General features: G+C 39.7%; 1 protein-coding gene across 1 annotated transcript in view; it reads right to left on the reverse strand.

Moving 5' to 3' along the window:
- Positions 1-24,263, reverse strand: part of CNTNAP5 (contactin associated protein family member 5) — a 765,902-nt gene that overhangs the window by 318,634 nt on the left and 423,005 nt on the right. The window contains exon 10 of the mRNA XM_046657745.1: positions 23,742-23,913. Within this exon, the coding sequence (XP_046513701.1) occupies positions 23,742-23,913 (172 nt within the window). The remainder of the gene's footprint in view (positions 1-23,741; positions 23,914-24,263) is intronic.

A 24,263-nucleotide genomic window follows, 5' to 3' on the forward strand; every position in this document is an offset into this window, starting at 1 on the left:
TTTTCACTTGCCAACAAGCTTGAAATGAAACTTTGATATGTGCTCACAATCACATCTGAGATGTTGCTTTAATGGTAATATTTTCCCTGTTTTATAGATGAAGAATGTAAGACAGGATGAGGGTAAATAATGTGTCCAAGTATGAAATTACAGAGCCAGGAACGTGAGCCACTCTTCCTGTCACTGAAAGCTGTATTCTTAAGCACTGGCAGGCCTCTGTCTACCAAATGCCATTTGATCCATCTCCTTAACAGTGAACTCTAAGCTTGCATCTTAGGGCATCACTTCTGCAAAGAGGAGAAGGAGGGGGCTTTACAGAATTGCACACTGATCTCAGAAAGTCGTTAGCAAACTTAGAGCAGTCAGTTCTAAAATACATTTTTTGTGGGAAAAGAAGTCTTAACAATATTGGGTTAATTCCCAATTAAATGGGTTAATTGGGAATAAATAAACCCACACTAGAGAAAAACGTGTACATTTATTATACAATTAGCATAATACATAATTCATTCTGTAACTTCTGTACAGTGGTGAAGGGTGGAGAAAGAAGGTTTTGATTCTATTTCTAATCCCTCTTCACTACCAATTTGTGAAACCTTTAAAATTAGTAGCTAAGAAGATAGATAGCCCCTGTCCCTGCTCTGCTCTTATTTCTATTTTTTTTTTTCAGTTGATAGAGACTATCTACATTTCCTAAGCCTATCTGAGTTAATGTGATTGGTTTCAGACTCTGCCCGCTTTGGAAAGAAGGGCCTTATCAGTTATTATTGCAAGCCAGACAAAGCCATTTAACCTATCCAAAAATTGATGACATGTTATTTAAAATAAACTTAAGCATTGTATAATCCTACAAATACAGAAAATGCAGAAGTCTGTCAAGGTCTATTAAGCAATATGGACAATACATCAATACATTCAAGATACATCTTTGGTCTTTGAATGCTGGGATATGGGCTTCATGAATGTTATAGAGCCCTTGACTGAGCATCCACACATAGGGGCCAAGGAGCTCCATGAGAATCACAAACAGGGAGCATGCCCAAATCTTCATCATTTAGTATGGGAAGTGTCTTCTTTAGGCATGAAATGTTTAATCCCATAAATTTCTAAATTCAGTGTCAAAAGTTTAAGATAGTCAAAACCTCAGTATTAGTATTTTTAGGTGAAGAATGAATATGGTACTGAAAGAGAAAAAATGGTCCCAAAGCTGATCTCAGCCAGAAAGTTCTGTTGGATGTAATTTGTGTTTTTCTGAGAAAAAACTAGCATTCTTGACTTTGAAAAAATACTTTAGCATATTTACAAAGAATTTTAATAGGATTAAGATCCAATGTCAGCTGACTGTCAACGTTAGAAGAAACCCTACGTAAGACCTTAAACAGTCTTGCATCAAGTCAAGAGTCTGATAATTATTAGTTGGACTTCTTTCTTTTTTAGCAGGGGTTAGGGTCTAACAAGGAATGTCTAATTCTTTCTTCCTAAAAGAGGCCCCTTCCAAGAGTGAATCTTCAAAGTGGCCTGAGATAGATCTTCTCCCTATTTATAGCAAGATTGTAATAAACTTTGAAAAGATTTTTTTAATAGTTTTTTGGTATTTGTAATTTTTAAGGGAATTTGATCTATTTGAGTTTGAACCTTGTGCACTCCAATTTAAAAAGTGTAGGATAACTGGTTTAGACCTCTTCTTTAGTAGTACATCTAAGATAAACTAAGTTCACCAAAATTAACTGTTTATTTTCTAGATATTTAAGTTTTATAAGTATTTGTGACATTCTGGTTTTTAATGCAGTAAATTGAACTACTTTGAAAGCATATAAAACATGCTCATCATCTAAAATATCTGATAGTATTTAAATAACTAAAAGCATTAATGGGATTAAGCATTGTTCAAAGGCATTTAGATCTGGTTGCTAATACCTGCTAGACTTATAAATAGAATACAATTTCATAAGCTAAATTAAAGAAAATAAGAAAGAAAACTTTAAAAAGTAGAATTTTGAATTTGTAATTTTAAGAAACTCAATATCATTCTTTGAAACCAGAAATAAACCTTGAAAAGCATCTTTCTTGCATACAAAAGCCCTCCTTTGTGGGTGCCACAAGGCCTTCATCAGCACCTCCATAGGTTCATGATGCAGATCTTAAATCCCCCCCTTGGCCACCCACCTCACCAGGGAGCCCTGTGCTCTTCCATCATGCTCTGCACATTCCCCTGAGCCTCCCCAGGGAGCAACTTCCATTTGTTGAGCCAGAAGCAGTGAATTCTGTTTCTAGTTCCCTGCTTCTGTGTGTCCTTTTGTCATCTTAGTGGCTACTTTTGGTGAAAATAAGATTTTAGTTTTAATCTGTTAGCCAAATTCTCCTCCAAATGGCTCTAAACCCCTCGAAACAGTATTTAAGTAGATCTATTTCTTCAAAACTGGCCAACCTTGGTTTTTATTTTTCTTAATTTGTAAGTGTTATGGAAAAAGCCTTACTAACTTTTATTTGCATTATTTTTATAAACTTTGGACTGTCATTTTTTTTATTTTCTTTATCTTTTCTGAGTATTTATTCTTGTTTTACACTTTGCCCCTCTATGGCCTTTGCTGGCATTTCCCCACTTTGCTCCTTGTTATTCATGCAATGTGTAAGGGTCATTGCTGTGGACTAATGGCATTTCCAAAACTTAAATTATGTATCTGTTTTGACTTAGCAATTCCACTACTTGAATAACTCCCCAGAAATGCTTTCTTGCATGCAAAAAGATATATGTAAAATTACTATCATTATTAACTGTTAAAAATATGGAAACATATTCCACTATTTGGGGAATGGGTAAATAAATAGTGGTACACTCATATTATTGAATGCTATGAGGCAATTAAAATGAATATGTACCTCTATATGTAAGGACATTGGAAAGTTCTCCATGTATAATATACCATAAAGTACAAGGAGCACATTACAGAGTAACGTGTGTAGTTTCTGCTGTTATTTTCCTTGCTGTTACATAGAAAGAATAAAGTCTAGAAGGAAATAGACCACACTGGTAATCTGTTAATAGTGGCTAACTATGGGAGTAAAAGTACTATCTCATTCTGAGTTGGTCATGGTTTTACAATGAAACTGAAGACAAGACATATACATGAGCATTATTCATATTTCATCTTGCTATTAGACAACAACAAAGAGCAACTCATTCCACTTAGGAAATGTCTCTAAGAACACAGATTCAAGATGTCCCAAGACACATTCTTAGTCCAGGAATGAGACCAGCTGGACAAGGGAAGACTTCCAATGATTGAGTCTCATTTCACGCATAAAGTTAGCTCCCAGGTGACCAGAAAGAGAAGAGAAGGCACCCAATTCTAACTGACCACCTACTACCTCCTCCATTAAATTCTGGAAATAAAACTCAAAGGGTGAGACCTCTGCTCCTTTGGGACAAAGCCCATCTGATAATATATTCCTAATGATCACATTCATTATGGCCCTCTATCGATCCAAGTAAATTTTAAAAGTCGCTTCTAAAAATTAAAAGAAAAGTTTTTTCTTTTTGTCTAAGAAAATAAAGCAGAACGGTTAACTGTGTGTGCCTGAGTATCTATCCTTCTATTGTACTTATTTACACATATGCACTGTTTAGACGCACACACGTACCCCAGAAATCCCCAGCTTGAACTCACCTAGAGGAAGTCATCTGTTAAAAGGTAAATCGGCCTCAAAAAATACTCAATCTATTTATATAAACACCTATAGAAATATTTTTTCCTCACTATTAAATTTTCCTCCTCTCCATTTCCCATTACAGATTGAAATGGATAGAATATCTATTGACAGGCCTTTCAAATTCCCAAATGTGCAGATAAACAGTTATCTATAAATGAGCGTGAATGTATTTAAGCTCAATGGAGTTAGTTCCTTTTTTTAAGAATTCTCATCCCTTCTTTTACAGTTGAAGGTCAGTTTCAATTTCTATATGCTTTCCTTAGAGACAAAAGAACAAAGCATTTCAATAGTCCTCAAAATGAAAGCTGACTAACGCAAGCCTCTTAATGAAGCTCATACATTAAAAATCAGCTAGGTTGCATTCCTTTGTCTGTTTGCTTTAATTAGCAGCCAACTGCATTGATCTTGTTTTGGTCAGATAGCTTTTCTGAAAGCTTTTGAAACCTATTTCTATGCCTCTACATTCTAACAATTACCATAATCCCATTTTACCCCCACAGTTGGATCTTCATTATAATTGAAATTTGTTGTAATTACAGCAGAAGCAGACATTAAGGAATTAAGTGGATGAAAAGAAGAGTATCAGAAGTCAGTTTCCTAAATTTTCCAGGGTCTAGTTCACAGCAGGGAGTCAATTGTCAATTGTTGCTGAGAAAATCCCCAGATAATGGACAAAGCAAGGATGGTCAAATAAGTTTGCAGTGCACATCGGTAACCCCAGTAGTACGACTACGGTTCAAGACAGAGCCTGGCACCCACAGTGGGCATTCCTTCTCCCAGCACTAGCCTTTGATGGCAAATGAACAGCAAAATGGGAGGGTCCTCTCTCCACTCTTCTGAAAACCTAAAGTTTATGACCAAGAGATGCTCAGCACTCTTCAAAGGCTTTTTCTTCAAAAGATAGAATGTTCTGAATAAAGGAGAATTTATCAGTGTTATCTATTCCAATAAGGTTAATCGGAATAACCAGATAAAATGGATGCTGAGGCTGACATATGACTGCAATCTGTGACCCCTGGGTCAAACTGCTTCATTGTTTTCATAGACTAAGTTTAAAAATATTCAATTTGATCTTCAAATAATGCTTTTATCTGTTGTGGAGTCCTATGACTTTACTTGGCAGAGTAAAAGGATTTCATTGCAAAACTAAAAAAGAAAATCACTCATATAACACATGCCAAGAAGGACACAGGTTATGACTGGGTTCATCAATCTCCTTCCAGGTTTTGTTATCCAAAGTCCTCCAAGGTTTTACTTTCCAATGGAGACCAGTACTGTCCAGGCTGGCTCCGGCTGCTGTGGTCACTGCCGTGGCCTCCAGAACCCAAAAATACTGTGAACAGACATGAGAGCAGCACAGCCTGGATTCTCCAGGATGCTGATCCATTTGGACACTATCGAAAGGTTCTTTTACTTTCACTTTAAAGGTCATGTGATAAAATGAAACTTGAGCTGATGTTTGAGAACCAGAGAATTAGGGGCTGCACTAGAATCTCCTGTTTCTGAGCACAGAGACTGTGTTATGACGGAGTGAGGGCTGGCCTGGGACTGGCCCCTTGTGTCCTAGTTGAGGTAGAGTGTGGGCACCTTCACAGAGGTGACAGGGTGAACTCAAATAACCCAGTCTTCAGATTGGAGAGATGCAAGTTCAAATCCCAGTTCTGTCACTTTCTAGCTTTCATGACATTTGAAATTTATTTCTTTCCTGGCTTTAATTTCCTCTTTAGTAAAATCAAGACAAAAATAGTCTCTGAATTGTTTTGGGAATTAAATTAGGTCTTATAGAGCATGAATAGTGTGAACTCTTATTATTATTTTTATCTGTACTTGCAGGTGGCTTGCGACAGAGACACAGACTATGTTTTTTTTTCTTTCCTACTTTTCATAACAGATATGCTGTTTCCAGTTTATGGAGAGAGGGATTTGATCTACACAGTGCTCAGCTCAGTTTGCTACTCAGCCTGTCTATGCACATCTGGCACTTCTCGTCTCTGTTGCTAACCTCAGGAGCTACTAAGAAAGGTCACACTTCATCTTTGCTCATTTAAGTTTCATCAGTGTCTTGTCCACTTCAGCAGCAAACCTCGCTTCCTGGAGGGAACTGAGCAGCTACCGCTCTTTTTTAGTTAAGATCTGCATGTGGGGCTTGAGAGGTAAGGCAGCAGGGAGCTGAACCAAACCCCACGGCCACTCACTGCCTAGCAATAAAACCACAGATAGCCACAGGTTGTTGCTACTGATTCTGACCACAGCCCGTCAACAACTTCATTGGCCCTTGACTTTGTGTTTGTTCAAGGAATAGGCTCTGAATCCAATTTAAGCTAAAATGCTATGACCCTTGCACATGGAGATTACAGAGAACAAACACAAGAAAGAAAATACTTCCTTCCATAATTATGTTCTTTTCCTTTCGACTTGTTTAGAGTTTTCATTATCTAACTTAAAAGTGTGAAAAATATGGTTCAAAAAGTCTTACATTAATAAGAACCTTAGCTGGAAATGTTCAAAACCCAATTAAGCCAGCTTGGGTAAAGGAGGTGTCATGGGCTCACAGAATCCAAAGAAGAGCTGAACAACTTTAAACGGCATTTGCAGAGAGAACAGGGATGCAGCTGCGCTTCAGACAAAGCTGAACCCGGGCACTTGAATACAACCAGGGCTCTCTCTCTTCCCTGGTCTTTGCTTTGCTCTGTGGGTTGACTTCGCTCACTCTGTATCCCATCTTCTTTCCTATGACAGGGAATAGGGCTGCCAATTGCTAAGTTTTGCAACCTAAGCCTCCTTCTGTCAGAAAGGAAGCTTCCTCTCTAATCTCAAGTTTAGGACTCCCTAGAAGGAGCTAGTTTGTCTTGGCTTGATGGATCAGTCCACCCTGACCAAGGGCTAGGAATCCTGTAAGAATACAGAAGTCCTACAGAAATATGTGGTAGGAATGGGAGGAGATAACCACAGACAGAGGTCCTAGAGACAGAATTACAGATGGCTTCTAAAGGCCTTCCCACCATCCCTGTTTTAACATACTAATCCACACACTCACTGCCTTCATTGTCTTTTACCATTGTATAAAAATTCCTCCTGCCATTTTAGGCTAAGCTTAACTTGTATCCCCAAAAGGCATACTTGTTCCAATCCTACACTAACCTTTCTCTTCTCAAAATTAATAATCCAAGCCATAAAGTTCAGTCCCTAACTGTTCACTAGCTGTATTTTTATTCAGTTGGAATTGAATGACATGTTGACAGTCAGTTCTCAGATGACAGAGGCCACCTCTCATTTTTGTTTTTAATTTTTCCTGCATGAATAAGAAAAAAGCTGGAACTCACCTTGCTTTCACTCCCTCCTAATTCTATGACAGATATCACCAGTCATTCTCTGCAGCGTTCCTCCATTGAGCCTGAGCCCTACCTTGGCATCTCTCAGAATGCTGTCTGAAGCCACCATCACTAGCATCATGGTGGTAAAAAATTTGCAGCCTATTTGCCATCCCTAGAGTTTTAGGAGATAGATCATACATTGTGTTACTTCCCTTTTCTTCCTGAATTTCCCCCAGAATGTTTATATATGTGAAATAATGTTAACTCTCTACCATTTGTTAAATGCCACACTCAATGTGCTTGAATCAGTGCTAGGCTATCACAATAATTATTTCAGTTAATCAATAGCACAATCCTCTAAGATGGTTATCACTATCTCTAGGAAAGTGAGGATCACAAAGTAAGCACCTTATTTGAGATCACAGAAGTTTAAAAGACAGCCTGTAAATCCAGGTGTGTACCAATCCAAAGCAGAGTCCAAGCATTAGAATTAGAAGGCAAAAAGAGGCACAAGAATTACCTTACTGGGTAAATGTTTGTGTTGTTTAGAAAAAAGGAAAGGGAAGGTTAATGTCTGTCTATGACTCGCCAGTTTGCTTTAACGCTAGCTTTTGAAGCCACTTTGTCTACACTACTGACACCTCATGGTGTTTACTCCAATTTTATTAAACACCTGGGTGCCAATTACAAAAGTATTTTATGTGGATAAGTAATCTGTGGAAAAAAGGGTTTAATGGTCAAATATATCTGTGAAATTGTGAACTGCTTCTAAATAATTCTCCTCTTGCCCAGTTTATAAGTGCTTGGGTGCACATGCATGCACACACAACACACACAGAAATCCTGAAGGAAAGAAACCCATTTAACTTTACTTGCTCCAGCATTTCTTCAAACTTATTTGAACAAAGAAATCATTTTCCACAGAATACCATTAACATTAGGCAGAACTAGGAGTCTAGTTCCCCACTGTGTGAGAAAATTTGGATGAGACTATACTAAGATGAGCTCAATAAGGAAATTTCTTTGTTTAATCTGCTGACATAATATTTCTGAAAGACCAATCAACAGACATCTTGTGGTGTTTGATAAAATTCATATTCCAAGTATCCATCTCAGATAGAGTTCACCAGAATCTCTGGGATAGCAGGGTCCAGAAATCTGCCTTTGAAACAATTTTCCGGGTGACTTTTATGCATTCTAAAACTTGAAGGTACTATCCAAGTGATGTCAACTTTTAACCCATTGGTAGCACTGAAAAGTGTGCCAGGTTAACATCTACAGTCTGGTGTGTGTCTTTATTTGAGGTCATTTATGCTAGTACAGACTCAGGTGATGTCAATTAGCTGGCTACAGAGACCCCATTAGGTGGCTTTTATCTTGGAAAGCATCCATCCGAAGACTGGGCTCTCAATCTGGCAAGCACTAACATCCAATCTTGACAGTTTTCCAGGACTATTAGTCACCAGGATTGTGAGTCATGCAAGCAAACCTCTCAAGAGACTGGTGTGTAATACTGGAATTCGAATTCATGAATTTATATTGAAAGCACTAATTTAAAAAGGGCCCCATACTTCCACCTGACTGATCAATATGTCTTCTTCCTTTAGGTAAACTTCATGGAGTTGCAAAATATTAGAAGGCTGTTGGTTAAACTTGAACTCAGAACAAGGATAGTTCCAGGATTTCTGGGTTCAATGCCACTACTTCCTGACTGGCTGATCCAAACCCACACTGGTGAGTGAACTCACACAGATTTTTTTGGCCCAAGGGGGTCTCTCTTTCTCTAAGTAGCTTGGATTTCGGCAGGTAGTTTTTCTAGATCTGTCAATAACCCTAGCATGTACTATGATATCTGGGATGAAAAAAAGTGAAAAAACTCCTCTTCTTTAAAATAAATTAGGAACCAAAGCTTTATTCATAGTCTATAATTAGTTTATAAATACATGTTTGCTCAAAATATATCATTATTTAGAAGGTAACTTTGAACTGGTCAACAGATACAGCAAAAGAATACTTGAAGTAGAAAAGTTTTCTTCCGTAATATAAAGTTTTGACATTTTGAACTAGTAATAGTTAAGCCATTTGTCTGCCAGGATCTTGGGAGAAATTAAGTCAAACAGTGATAAGACTTTCTCTTCTGATGTAAATGTCTTTGGAGAAGGAGTACCAAGAAAGATTTAGAGCATGGTCATGCCCAGCTTGAGGTGGTAGGATTGGCATTATATCCAGCCAATAGTTCTTAATTCTGATGCCCAGACATAACCCTCAGAATTTCTCCACATGCAGCACTATGTTGCTTAACCAGGAGAAAAATATTAGCTCCACGAGGACTGGTCAAAGTAGAGTGTCTACTCCCGACCTATATAGTCAATTTAGCCATCACTAACCACACATGGCTACCTAAATCTAAATTTCTTAAAATTAATTAAAAGTTCAGTTCCTCAGTCATAACATTCACATTCCAAGTTCTCAATAACCACTAGTGACTAGGTGTTGGACAGCATAAAAGAGATCATTTCCATCATTGCACAATGTTCTATTGGACAGTACTGGTCTAGTTCAACTAGTATTTGACTCATTGAAGCAAACATTTATATTACAACCCCATAGGCTTCATCCATTTCCAGGGAGAAATATTCGCATCCATGATGATCCTCTACTCTGAGATCAGGAGTACAGGAATGCAGGGGTGTGCAGTTGATGACATTTCTATCTCTTCCCTTTGATGCTGCACTGGAGAAATGGGCTTCTTCATCTTTTAAGTGTCTCAGATTAACTAGGTCTTAATTTAGCTCTTCATTAAATTAGCTTTATCTATCTGATTTTCCTATTTACGATTTTGTTTCTTACCCAACTACTTCCATTTGACAGTCTTCCTTTAGAAATATTAGCATTCATCCAGGAATAGTCCAGCCTGGCAGAGGTATATTCAAGATAATCCATAAAGACTTATTAGACGTTTAGCTTACCTTTCAAAGGGCAACATTATTTCTTTTATTTCTAAGTTGTCTGGGAGCCCATTAACTTCAAATGAAAATACTTGCTAACTATATAATCTTGGTAAAGTCATTTAACACCCACAAATCTCAGTCCTTGCCTTTGCAAAATAAGAATAGTTTATTTTAAACATTGTAATATATCTCTCCATAGATTTGAACAAGATAATTAGCAGAAGAAAAAAAATCTAGCATACTACCTGTCCCATCACTGAATTCTACTAAATTTAGGTGACTCTAGTTAGAACAGAGTATAGAAATAAGTAAGAGGAAAACCTGATAGGAGAAGAATAAATACATCTTCTATATACTTTTTTTATTTTTTACACAGAGGCTTTAGATGGCATTCAGCAAAAGTTGGAAGTAGCTTCTATGTTACAAGACACTAGAGAATTTGACATAGCCAAATGAATAAGAACAATGTTGTTTAAGTCTCTGCCAGGCACTTTTGAAAAAGAAAGAAAGAAAAAATAAAGACAGTGACAGAGCGTGGATTATGTATGATTCCAATGCTGCTCTGTGGGCTCACAGGAAACCTTTATCCTTCTTCAGTAACTTCACTTTCAGATAAACATCTGACATGGTTACAGACACACTGGCATGCTTCAGTAGCATTTTTTTATCCCACTCCTATTAGGTAACCAATGGCAAAGTCTCAAGCTTTCCCAGCTCAGCCTCCAGGAGCTGCTTAGAGCTCCCTGAATCCAGAGGGTACACTCCCCATATCTTATTACCGGAAGACTGGTGACATCCTTTGGCAATCACCAAAGATATTTTGAATGTTTCTCTAGAGCTGCCTGCTATTCAGACTTGCCTTCTCTTGCAGAGCTAACCCATTTTTTTTTTAAAGCCCAAGATTGTAATAAGGATAATGTGCTTGTATGCTTCCTTCCACTGTAATATTTATAGATTACATTGCTCAAATACATTGCTATGGTTTGCTTGTCTAATTTTATGATGGCCTTGCTAAACAAAAATACCCTTGCTCGCTAGTGCTTACAGAAGGAGCACTTAACACCATGTGAATGATGACAGCTGGCACCAGCTGCTTTTATTAGGCATTCTTGCTATTCAAATAGAGTGATATTTGGTGTGAACCATGTTGGGAAGTTTTCAAGATGAGAAAGAGGTAAAGGGCTTTAACTCTCAAATCTTGGACAGTAGTCTCCAGAGTTTGGGACACGCAAAGATATTCAAGATAATCAAGTTCATTCCATATTTTGAGGCAGTACTGTATCCAACTCCAAGAGGTGTGTTGAGTTTCATAAGCTTCACATGCAGTTCATCCCTAGTTAATATGAGCAAATGCTGTTAAGGTTCAAATTAGTCAAGTAGTAATTGCAAAGCACATGGTCTCAACTGAATGCATCGGTAAGCATCAAGAACTTTCTCTGGGAAGGCAGAATACAGATACAAACAGGTAACAGTCATGATAGAGAGCTAAATGAAACAGAGAAGGAAAGTGTCAGAGACATTCAAATAAGGAAAGATCACCGTGAACATAGGAGCACCCAGGGAGACTTCATGGAGGAGGTAGGATTTGAACTAGCCTTTGAAAGATAGTCAGAATTTGGGCAAAAAGAATTGGGAAGGGAACTGCAGACAAGTGAAAGAGCATCAAGTGACTGGAGGCTGGAATGAGATTCTGCTATGGGGCAGGCTGTGGGCCCCTCTGAGAATGCCTGCCCCACTCCTATTTTCATTTCTACTTGCCTGTCAAAATGCACCTAAGATGTAGCTTCATGATTTTGTATAGCTTTCTTGACCTTGAGCTTCTTGTAGGCAGAGACTTTATATATATATATATATATATATATATATATATATAACACAAATAATATATAAATAATATATAAATATATAAAAATGAATATATATATATATATCTGGAATATAGAAGATGCTGAGAAAATGCATACAGATGGAATAATGATTTAATATAGCAGGAGATAAAGGTGGATTGGAAGGGAGAGGTAAAGTCATGGGAGACCTCAAAAGGCAAGCTGGGGGATTTGGATTCTTGCATTTAATGCCTTGCTCCATCATGTGCTGGAGAGCATGTGAAATGCATGTACAGAATCTGAATTTCACAGTAGCTAGACTAGTAATAAAACATATATTTGGGGAAATGGAAGAGAGGTACGAGGCAAATTGCCACTGAGAGAATAGTTCTCAGCTATTTTATTCCCCTATCTAAAAAGTGGTTCTACATTTAGGATAATTCTATCAAGAAAAGTTGTGTTATGAATTTACTATGATGTGGAGAATGAAGTGGTTGCAAATGGAAATTTTAACACAGTCAGGAGCTCGTCCTTGGGGCCTCTTCTTATGGGTTCCTCTACGACAGCGCAAAACATGGCTTTGAAGAAACTACGTGATGGCAGCATAGGTTTTAGAGCTGTGAGAATTTGCCCTGCTCCTTATCAGTGCTTGGCTTCCTTTACTCCTCAGAGGTATCTCAAATGTTGAAGAATTATTTAATATCACTGAAAACAATAGTAATTTGTATTACTCTCCGTACTATTTGCTAAAGTCCCTGCCAACCACATGTTCTCTTTTTTCCCCTAGCGTGTGGGTCTTCTCACGTAAACTCTAGAAATGCAGCTTAACGTGAGTAAGCACGATAATTGGAATGACCTTTAAAATGCATATTCCTCCTGTCACTTTCAGATTCTCCGGCTTTACCAAACTGCCAGCTGAAATATCACTCCACCTTCACACTGGTGTTTACTGTGGGTGGGCAGACACATACTTTTTTTTTCTATTTTGCTACGTGTTGGTGTAGCCTGTATGGTATCAGGAATGAATTACCAGAAGGCAAACCCTTTAACCACAGCAGCCAGGACGGTGGTGTGCATGTGGGGTAGAGTGACTATGAGGACGTTATTAATGGCAGATAGAGGAATTCCCAGGACACTTGCATTTTGGGAAAATGTGGAGAACTTGTTTTCAGCTAAAACTCCAGTTAGTAAGTCCCTTCTCACTAAAGAAAGCAGAATTTTACGCTTCTTATCTATCCTCTTAGCCCCTACAGCAAACAGCGATTTCAGCAGAGGATATACACAGACAGGAGGCTGCGATCAGAATCGCCAGCCAAGGGTTTGTAGGAGGCCTGGGAAAGTGCTAACCTCTGAGAAATTCACTGATTGAGATCGGCAGTGACCTCAGAACTCTTCCATCTGCAGAGTATGAGGATAGTAACACCCACATCTCCCTTTCCTGGCACACTGCCCCTGCCCCTGTAAAAACCAGCCTTCCTCTCAGATTCTCCTCCTGCTCTGTCTATTTGCTTCATGCCACTCATCCTATTTCAGAACATATATGTTTATTTCCATGATTATTTGGTCAAAATATGTGTCCCTCCATGAAGCTTTCTGAAGAAAGGGATAATCTACTATGTTCACTCAACTGTTCCCTCAGCCCCCACCCAGCACCTGACACAGCAGAGGTGTTGCAAATACAAGACATGAATGAATGAATGAATGAATGAATGGCCCATAATAATAAAGAACAGGACCCCGATCCAAAGACACAAGGAAGACCGGTGACTCTCTGCCTCATTCTCCTGGATCCCCAAGGCAAAGAATTGTGCCTAGCACATAGTAGGTGCTCAGAAAAGATTTGTTGAATGAATAGTTGGGTCACAGAGGAAGATCAGCGGAGCATGGGCAGTCTCTCAGCAAGTAGGAATGAAAAAGGCGTCAAGACTCACTGGATAGAGTCATATTGTGTGTACTGTGTGTATGAATATCTACACATGTATGTGCACACACAAAGACTAAAGTTAATACATCTGATTCTCATTTCAGAGTGTGAAATTCTGCAATTCTCGATAAAATTATTTGGTCAAATCTGTAAACCTCGAGTTGTTTCAGAACCACATCTGTGATTATTTTGATACTTAGAGCACAGATAGCCCACTACCTAATTATCACAGTGAAAATTATGTTTTTAAGCATGGGTAAAAGCAGGTAGCAAGGTGATGATAATACCTTTGCACAGTAAAGTTAATGGTGTTCCGGCTGCACTAGTCATCCCGTGAATTCAGAGACTGTAAAGTTTGATATGTTAAACTTCTTTGCAGGCACTATCTGCTTTAGGTTTGTTTGTTTCCCTTGGCGTGTTCCAGGTGTAGCGATGCCTCCTGCTGGCCACTGTATGTCCCAATGTTAGGAGAGAAAGGCCCTGTTGTTGCCCTAGTAAATCACGTCAAAGCGATCTTTTTAAGATGAAGCTAAACCTGGAGGGAAGATTTCAAATTTGTAACTCAAACCAAGTGAAAACATTAATCACTTGTCCAAAAAATAAAGTAGGTTATGTATGCAGGTAAATTATTCAGAAAAGTGTCATCTTTTTCTGCCTGGGTATAAGTTTTCTAAAACGTGGCTTGCTGAGATATGTAGAGACCCATCCATTTCTGTCTCTCCTGCTTTTAACTTTAAGAACTGTCATATTCCTGTTCACAGTCAATCCTTGTCACAACTCTGAGAGGGAAGCAGTAATAATATCACCTTCTCTTGTTTAACACCTTACAGTCATAAAATGTACACATTGTCCCCGTTTGACAACTGAGGGAGCTGAGATACAAAGAGGTTAAGTGACTGGTTGTGTTCAAAGTCAGGCTAAAATGCCAACAACAGGGTCTTCACCACCTCAAAGTCTGAGTTTGATTCCATTTTGAGGTAAATTATAAAATTTACGTTAAAGTTGGTTTCCTCATCTGCCAACTGGCCAGGCCAGTATTCCCTTTGGGCCTTGTGAGAGTTAAACCGAATGGTGTATCATCACGCTAACCATGCCTGTGAAGCAAGAGCAGGTGGGTCTAACTCAGCATTTGGAAGTCAACATCACAGGAAAACCCAGGAGGCCGGATTCTAGTTCTGTGAACTTCCTATGAGATATCTTAATTCAAGATAAAAATAATATAGAGCTAATTTTAAACTCAAGTTTCACTGCAGAAACATGTGAGGATATTTTATCACAGGTCAGACCTCCTTTCTCCTGAACTCAAAACACTTTAAGCTCCTTTTGTCTTCCAACTGTGTCTATAAATTGTGCTTACCATGGGCCACCGATGGATACTTTTGGACTACAGAAAAACAGTGTTAAAGGGTACAGGCGCTTTGCCTCAGCAGCCCGATGAATGGACACCAATGTAGACGAGAAAAAAACAAAAGTGACATTGCCGTATAGAAGGGAGTACTCTTTGGAGAATGTGAAAAATGATGGAAAGCCCTTATCAGGATGTTGGATGAAGGCTTATTGAGATATTGATTGTGCGAAGGGAGCAATAAAGGAAGATTCTCTTTCTTCCTATTATTAATTTAGAAATGTTTTTCTGCAGAGTTAAAAATAAGCACTGCCTCACAGAAGTGACTTAAGAATCTAAAATAAACTTTTTTCGTGTTTTGATTCAGATCAAAAGTTTCCCTTGGCTTCTATGCCATCTGAGATGTCTAAATTTCTTAGCCAGTATTTCTCAGGAGAGATGATCCAAGGACCCAGTGATTTTGATAGACATTTTCTTACTGCTATCTGAGCGCGCACATCTCACCTCAACCTCATAGCTATAGCTCTTAGAGTGAATCCCTCATCTTTGGAAGTGCTTGTGATAATTCACCCAGCTCATTGTCCTGGCTTTGTTTTCGGCATCAATATTTCAGATTACCAGATGGTGGGGAAGAGGCTCGCAATCTTCTGAGGGGACGGAATGAAGTGCCACCCTTGGCTTTGTTGGTACTCTGTGTTTTCCATGAATCAAAGGCACATTTGTGCCCTTCCTCATGCACAGGTAGAGAAGTACCATTTCATCAAGATAATGATCCACTTTTCTTGTGAAAACAAGTGGTGAGAGAGATGAGTTTGGTAACAGAACACAGATGCACTCATTAAAGGTCACTTACTCAAATCAATTCCTGGTTTCATATTCTTCCAAAGCCCTTATTCTCTACTGACAATCAAAGAGGTTTAAGATAGGTGGTGGGCAGTAACCCTCATTGAATAAGCAGACAATTAAGTCAGTACTTTTTCTGTTAGGCACCAAAGCAGCTCAAAATTTATCTCCTTAAGTTCAGTTAGTTCTTAGGCTCCTCTATTCCCTAATCAGCCCAAAGGAACAGATAAGTGTTAATCTCTTGGTGGAGGCTTTCGGTCTCTCTGAGTCTCTCTCAGTGTGTTTGTCACAAGGTTGTGACAATCAGCTTCATGGATGATAACCCCTCAAGCATCTGTGGTGGTCCATCCATTGCAGCCCAAATCCCTTTTCTTCCTGTGTTGATACAACCTGCCTCATGATTTGAACACAAGATGAAAACACATCGTTTTCTACTTTGCAATCCTACTGAAGAACGCAGGATGCCTCCTATCTTCAAAGTTAGAAGTAGTACAGTGCAAGGGAAGGCCTAACTAATCTCTTCAACCAGACTCCTTGGTTTGTAGCCAGGTTCTCCCATGTACTTGCTGTGGGATCTTGGACAAGTCACAGGGCCACTGTGCCTCAACCTCATTCTGTAAAACGGAGTTTTATTAGTATTACTTGTTGTGAGGATCTCTCTCTCTCTCTCTCTCTCTCTCTCTCTATATATCTCTATAATATATACATATATATATTACACACATACACACCCATACACACACCCCCACACTTACAAGATGGCCTGGCATACAGTAAGTATTACTTCAGTAGGAGCTATCGCTATGGCCTCTTACTCAGATTTTAAACCATTTAGCATCCTGCCAATTTCCCTATGGCCTTGACTTTAAGTTCTCCTTGACCCACTGATGCCAATGCAAGCTTTCCCATCTAGACAAATGTCCAGCACCTCACCCGTTCTCAGTCCCAGCCTTATTCTCTCCACCCTGCCAAGAATACCCCTGCTTGACCTCCATAAACCTAGTCCACTCTTCAAGTTCCTCTTGATATCTCATTTCATGAGTGACACTCCCTTGACCTGCTGTGGCCACCCAAGCCCATCTCTCCTCTTTCTCTGGCCTTTAGTCAATAGGCCCTCCCCATTTATATGAATTAAGGAATCAGCAAAACCTGTATTTCAGTCCTGGCTCTACCAATTTCTAAAAATGTGACCTCAGGCAGCTTACTGAACTTCTGTAAGCATCAGTAGTCTTGTCTCTAAAACAACAATAATAGAGCAAATCAATGGCTGTCAAATCCAAGTGAGCATGAGAACCAACTGGAGGACTTGTTAAAACTCAAGTTGCTCCTTTCCCAAAGTTTATGGCCCAGTAGGTATGGGTTGGAGATTGAAAATATGCATTTCTAACAGGTTCCCGGGTGATAACTAGTGTTGCTGGTCTGGGAGCTACATTTTGAGAACCATTTTGTGGATGTTGCAGGACTGCAGAGAGAATTAAATAATATTTAGAGGATGTTTGCTCAGTAACTGTTACATAAAATATAACCTTTCCTTTTCCTCCATGAAATACACTAAAAATGATAAATAAAAACAGCAGAAGTGCTCTTGTTTTGATTTTGGCCCCATCCCATGAGTTAAAAGAGAACACCATATTGTAGCATTTCTCACTTTAGAGTTAGAAGCTCAGATTGTGTGGGCATTGCCCTTACAATAACTTTTCTGGCACCCACTACAAAGGCTTTCAATTTTAGAGAAGAGCTAAAACATATGCATTACCCTGGAATGTAATCTTTTTACATAATCTACTGTTTTTAACAAACTTCCACACAGGATGCGTTTTTAGCATAAGTCTGCTTATGGGAGGTCATCCAACAGAATGCTTCACCACTTTCAGTGTTTACAACACTCTGAACCAAGGAGGTAGGAATATTGACCAAAAAGTTTAGCAGATGCTTTTCTTAAAAGAATGTGTGTTGGGGAAAAGGGAAGTGATTATGGAGTGAGAAGCTATATTTCATAACTTACTTGGCTGCAAGGAATTCAAAGCAGTGTTCTATATGTTATTCACTCATTGGAACAAGCAGATTGTTTAATTTTAGAAGGGATTAGAGTAAAAAGACTCCACAGGATAGAGTAGCAAAGACCCCAAGAGAAGAGCGCCTGCTTCCATACCTGGCTTTGCCACACCCTGGGAGACTCCTATTTTCTTCTAAGCAAAGCCAGAGCTGAATGATCTCCAAGCACTTTCCCTAACATTATCACTCTATGAGGAAATGACTCAGGAAATGGGACTTGTGACCACAGAAATCCTTTGCTAGCACCAGAAGACCAGATGAAATCAGCCTCTATCAATCTTTATGAAGGTTTGTAGCAATATTTTTTGGTGGATGGAGTTACTCACATGAGAATGGTACCACCACCCCCACAGGATATGAGGCTTATCTAGAAAGAAAGATCAAGCTATGGCTCTCACTGGGGCCAGCACGCCAATTCTCCCCCAAGTACAAAAAGACAAGTTATGTTTGTTGGCAGCTGCAGCTGTTCTAAGACTGCACTCCCTTCCAACCAAAATATCCCTTCATTCAGGCTCATATGAGGATCTGACTGTTTTCATTTATATTCACAAAGGTTTTATAGTGGGAAGCAGGGGAGGAGCTGAGTGACAAAGACCAGGAAAGTCTGGAGGGAAATGAAATTCACTTGTCCCCCACAGTGTCTCTTGGACTGATTTCAACATCATTTGGAGAGAGACATTGAGACCGAGCTGCTGGAAATTTTCAGAGAGCCTGTGAGACTGTAATCAGGAGGACAGCTGCATGGGGGCACAGTTTGAGCAGGACCCATCCCTTCCCCCTATCTACACTGCTTTTATACAGAATTCCCACAATCCCATGGACTCCAGGGTTGGAAATTTTAGGGCAGTGGTTTTCAAAGTCTGGTCCCAGGGCCAGCCCAGAAGCACCAGCAGTACCCTGGAATTTGTTAGAAACGCAAATTCTCCAGCCCACTACAGCAAAATCAGAGACTCTAGTGGCAGGGCCCAGCATTTTTAGTTTTAACAACCCTTCCCGGTGATTCTGGTACAAACATGTTGGAATTTGCCTGCAAAATTTAAGGAGGCACTCACTCCCAGTTTGATGTAAATTCAGGATCTGCACATGCATGAATCTGGAAATAACAACTGCCTTAAATTCTGTGCCATAGGCATATCACATGTTTTCCTCACCTCATGCAGGCCCTGAGAACCAATGTTTTAGGAGAACACAAAGACCACAACTTTGGCACCCACATTGATGGACATTTTCCTAATGGGCAGTAATTGGTGGTCCAGACGAGCAGCAACTCTGAATAAGTGGAAATCAAAATGGGAAGACACAGAGCAGAATGATTTGAGGGCACAGGTAAGGTATATCTATGAGGATCCACCCCAGAAACTACCGGGAGTCACTTGGCCATAGTGAGGGTTGGGAAAACTTCAGAGAGAGACCTGAGCTTCTCTTCTTCCCATGGAAGCTAGAGAGTTAGCAAATCTTTGGTTATGGAAATTAACATGGCAGACATTTAGTGAGTATTTATTGTTTACTAGACATGCAGCTGAGGACCTGACTTCTCACATCCCCTCATTTAACAATCAGTGCAAATGTAGGTTTTATGATCCTGGTTTTGCAAAAGAGAAAACATAGACAGAAAGGTTTAATAATGTGTCTCCTATCTCAAGCTCATAAGTAGTGGACTGGGAATTAAACACTCTCTACGACCTCTCAAATTTGCTGCCACTTGGACTGAGATTAATGAATTTCCCCACGTATGACTTCCACTGGCCCCCACCTCAGCCAGCTGACTCACCAGTATCCCTATTTGCTCCCCCAAGCACAGTTTCACACATTGGATCTTGTCTTCTCTTTGAATTCTTAGACAGCACTTGGTGATTCGGTTCTTCTGCCCTCGACTTTGAACCCTGTAGGACTGGATATGGTTCCTAGAACTGACTTGTTGGATCCTTTGAGAAAAGTCCTAGGAAGAGCTACTTCTTGACCTAGGCCACTGAGAATGGGCCACCCTTACTTCATTCAGACCCTGCTTGACACTGCACACCACTTTGAATGTTCCTCTTTTAAATGGAATCTCATTAGCACCTAAAGTTTACAAGGAATTTGATACACTGCATATTCTTGAAAAACTTTCATATGGAAAGGAAGAAGATGGGTTTATATATAGAAAGCCACAGACACACAATGACTGGTACGTCCAAGTCAGTGCCTTTTGGGTCAATAGTACAAGGGAGTACAAGAACTGGCAGTGTCCAACTCTGGACTGCAACTTTCTGTCCTGTGACCATGAACCAGTTGACCTACATCTCCAGGTTTTAGTTTACCCCCTTTAAAAAATGGGTTATTAATTCTCTTGTACTCCCATGGCTTCAACAGCTTTACCCAACTTACCCTATTCAAGTATATACATAAGACTACTTCACTCATTCATCTAATGCCTATCTATGACATTGAATAGCCATGGGTCTGATAAACAGGTGTTCAGGGAATGAAGTATTTATGGAGGGTGACTTTGCTCTATGATACTGCAGAATATCATGTCTTGCCTACTTCAAGTTTAAGGAGGTACAAAGAGATAAATGTAGCTCATGGAAAACAGGGGCTTGGACTGTGGAGAGCATGGGGTTGGAGATTCAGCCCACAGAAGAGGGATAGTGGCTACACATGGATTCTAGAGATTTAGAAAGACTATTGAAAGTGCATGGGGTCTATTGGGAATGCTCTGTTATGGTCTCAACTGTGATTCTTACAAGGATAGTTTGCCTTTTTCTTCCCAACCTGTCCTTGGACTGTCAAGCACAAAGCAGTCCTGCATATGAAACCTCATAAAGCCAACACTTTTCCAGCTACCAGAGCTGTGGGCCAGGCCCATTACTTTACTTCCTTTCTTCCCTGAGACCATAAGATTTGGTAATTTTCCCATTACTGAGATGCAAATTGTTATTTTAGTTATCTTTGTCCCTGAGAAGGGACACTCCCAGCTTTTATTCAAGACATTGTCTCAAGGGTGGCTTGTGTACTTGCAGTGGCTGGCCTGCAGCCCCAGGCACCATCTCAAAGGGAACTTGCTTAAAGGACCTGTCAGGAGGAACCTCTTATGATTTTGGAAGATTTGTGCTTCTGTGAAAACTTCCTTGCTTTTCCCAAAGTGAGTAGCACTAAGAGTCTTAAGTGTGTAAGACGCCCAGTGGAGTCTAGCAAGTAAGGGAAGCTAGGAGGGCTGGCTGATTCCCATGCACAGCCAGGGCAGCTTACTCTGAGGGAAAAGAGGGAGCAGTGGGGGGGCAGGCAACCACTGAGAGGGCAGGAAGCAGGCCTGGGTCTCTATATCCTCTGAGGAAGGGGCAGAGATGTGTCTGGGAGAGAAGAGACTCTTAGGCCAGATCCAAGGCTGTCCTCATGTACTTTCTAGACAGGAGCACAGGTAAGAAAAACTACAGCCAGACTGTTCTCCCGCCCGAACCCCCATGACACCCCACCGCCACCCCTAAGTGGTAAGTTTCTTGAAGGCAAAGACTAACTTGCTTTTACATCAGGTTTACATTGGTTAACACGTTAAAAATAAAATACAAGATTCAGAAACCACCTGCTTTTCTAACCCCTGCCCCTCTCCAATAAATGTTAAATATAAGTTCAAGAAATAATTAAGCAAAGCCTTTTACGACAGTTTTCCCTTCCGTTAGAGACACCGTCTGGTAAATCAAGAAAAACGTACCATTTATCCACTAAACTAAACACAATCCCTTATCATACAATTAACCAAAACACAATCGTATGTAATACAATTATACTGACTACAATTACACAAAAGTAATGATGCAGTATAGATGGCAATGACTTTCATGTAATCCAAAATAATGAGAGCGTCCTTGATTAGAAATTAACTTATCATAAGAGATCCCTATTGATAAATGTTCCCTCTATTGCTATACACTTTGCAAAAGGTCCTGCTGGCTGGTGAAGTCAGACACTTCCCTCTCACCATCAATAAAGACTGTAGGGGTGGCTGCTCTTCCATGTGGTATCTTTTATTCTGAGGTTTCTAAACTAGCTCATTCTAAAAAAGCACATATTTTATTACACACTTTTCCAGCTGGCTAAATAGAAAAAAATGAAGCAGAAGAGCCAGGAAGTCTGTATGATTTGTTGACGATCTCATGTGTGGTGGTATTAACAGAGAAACATGCGCATAAAGCTTCACCAAATTATATCGGTCATTCAAAGCATTAGAGGAAACTATGATCTGCAGAGCTGATTTCTGTGCCGCTCGGGAAAGGCACCTGCTACCTCTCATCATTGCTCCCCTGGAGTGGAGCAGCCACTTCTCTAGCTCTGGGCTGGTTCTCTTTCAACCCATCCTTGTCACTTTTTCCTGAGTACTCTTTCTACTAAGAATATCAGACTTCTTTCCTTCCTGATTCTCACCTAGAACATGAATCCAAATTCCACAGGCACAGTTCTTCGTAACTGGTACTGGCCCACAGCTGTAGCATATTCACATCATGTGCTCTACCACAATGACCTATCATCCCCGCTAAGCTATATTTTATTGAATCTAAGACACCATTAATTATAAGACACACCATTATTCTATATGCCACTAAGAAAAATAAATGTTGCCAACTAAACTATTACACAACATCAACTGTAAAATGTACCCCAATATTAGAGATTTTAAAATGAAAGTAGGTGTTTTGTGTTGATGACATCCTTACAAGCCACGATCCCTCCAATTCCATGCCCTCTCACATGCTACATCCTGCCAACTCATTGAACACCAGCACCCCCACTCGTCAGCCAAGTCAGCACGTCCTTTAAGATTCGGCTTATCACCACTTCCTCAAAACCTCCTTGACCTCATTCTCCAGAGGCCAGACCAAGTTGCTGCTGTCATCTGTCCACAAATAAGGATGCACTTCTTGGTCATTTATCACACTTTATTGTAGTGACTAATTTATTCCCTGATGAAACACATGCAGAGACGCTATATCATCAACACGCAGGCAAGCACTTAAAACACACTATTCACCCAATTAATAAATGATATTTTGACCAGGATAAGTAGAATTGGAAGAAAAAGGAGGCAAGAGAAGAAACATGGGAAACATGATAAACCTTGCTGGAAATTCAGAATGGATCCTCTTTAATTTTCTGCAGCAGTCTTTTGAATCTAGAAACTTCAAATATAAGAGCCACCGCCAAGGAGAAACGAAGAGAGAAACTGAGCTAGATTTGTAGGCTGCAAAGTAAAAGTGCTGATTCTCTCTGTCCAGCATCTGGTCTCTTTTGGGCCAAAGATGCAGTGGGTTGGGGCAGTGACACAAAGATCAGCCACCGCCAGGAGCTGCTGTGTACTACTGGGCACTGCCATTGCCTCTGGTATGGGATTCCCAGAGGGCCTGTAGCTCATCTGCCTGTGTTAGAAAGGACTCTCCCTGCAGTGAAGAATGAAATGGTTTAGGAGAGAAGTAATTCCTCCTTCTTTTTGCTTTACTCTTAACTTCAAAGTAATCAAATGTTGTTTATGCATAAAATTTTAATCCTTTCACAAATTTGTATTTTGATTTAATTTGCATATCCCATTTACTGCAAGTCAACATGAAGAGAGACTCGACTAATTTAAACCATTTTTCTCTGGGCTTGAAATCCTTTCAGAAATATTTTCCATTAGGCAACTCAATTATGTCTAATATGGCTAATGTCAGTGGATTAGAATTTTGCTTAAAGAAACTCATATTTAGAACAGTGAGAATGTGAAAGGGGGTGGGAGAACAGAGGAGAAGAGACAATAATTACCTGTCTTTGATGCTACACAGATCAATGTGTAAATCACTAAAATTCCCCAGAGAACCTTGCTGAACTGAAATGAGGTCCTTGGGCTGGTTATCAATAAAGATGAGCCTCATGCAGCCTTGGAAAGCCTTAATGGGATTTAAACATTGGGAATCGGTGAGATTGTCGGGGCACCCTGTGGGACAGAGAAAAAAAAATGAAGAAGAATGCTGAAATGATCAGTCATTGCTTTGGCGACCTATTGATGGAAAACCTTGAGGTCTAATTATTTTGGTGATTTTTCATTCACAGCAGTGCGCGCATTTTTGTTGTAAATCCTAGCATTCTCGGAGAGGGGACAGAATTGGTACAAAATGGGGCATACTCAATCACAGTATAGAACACAAAACAAAATGTGTTAAAAGTAACACCAATACTATAGCATTTATCTCGTTGTTACTTCTTTTTTCCCATTGGTAAGCTATTTGTCCTTCTTGTACATGGTATACTTTACTCATGCCAAGGAAGCAACATGTTATAACTACT

Source organism: Equus quagga, chromosome 4 (assembly GCF_021613505.1).
Source record: "Equus quagga isolate Etosha38 chromosome 4, UCLA_HA_Equagga_1.0, whole genome shotgun sequence".
Lineage (NCBI taxonomy): Eukaryota > Metazoa > Chordata > Mammalia > Perissodactyla > Equidae > Equus > Equus quagga.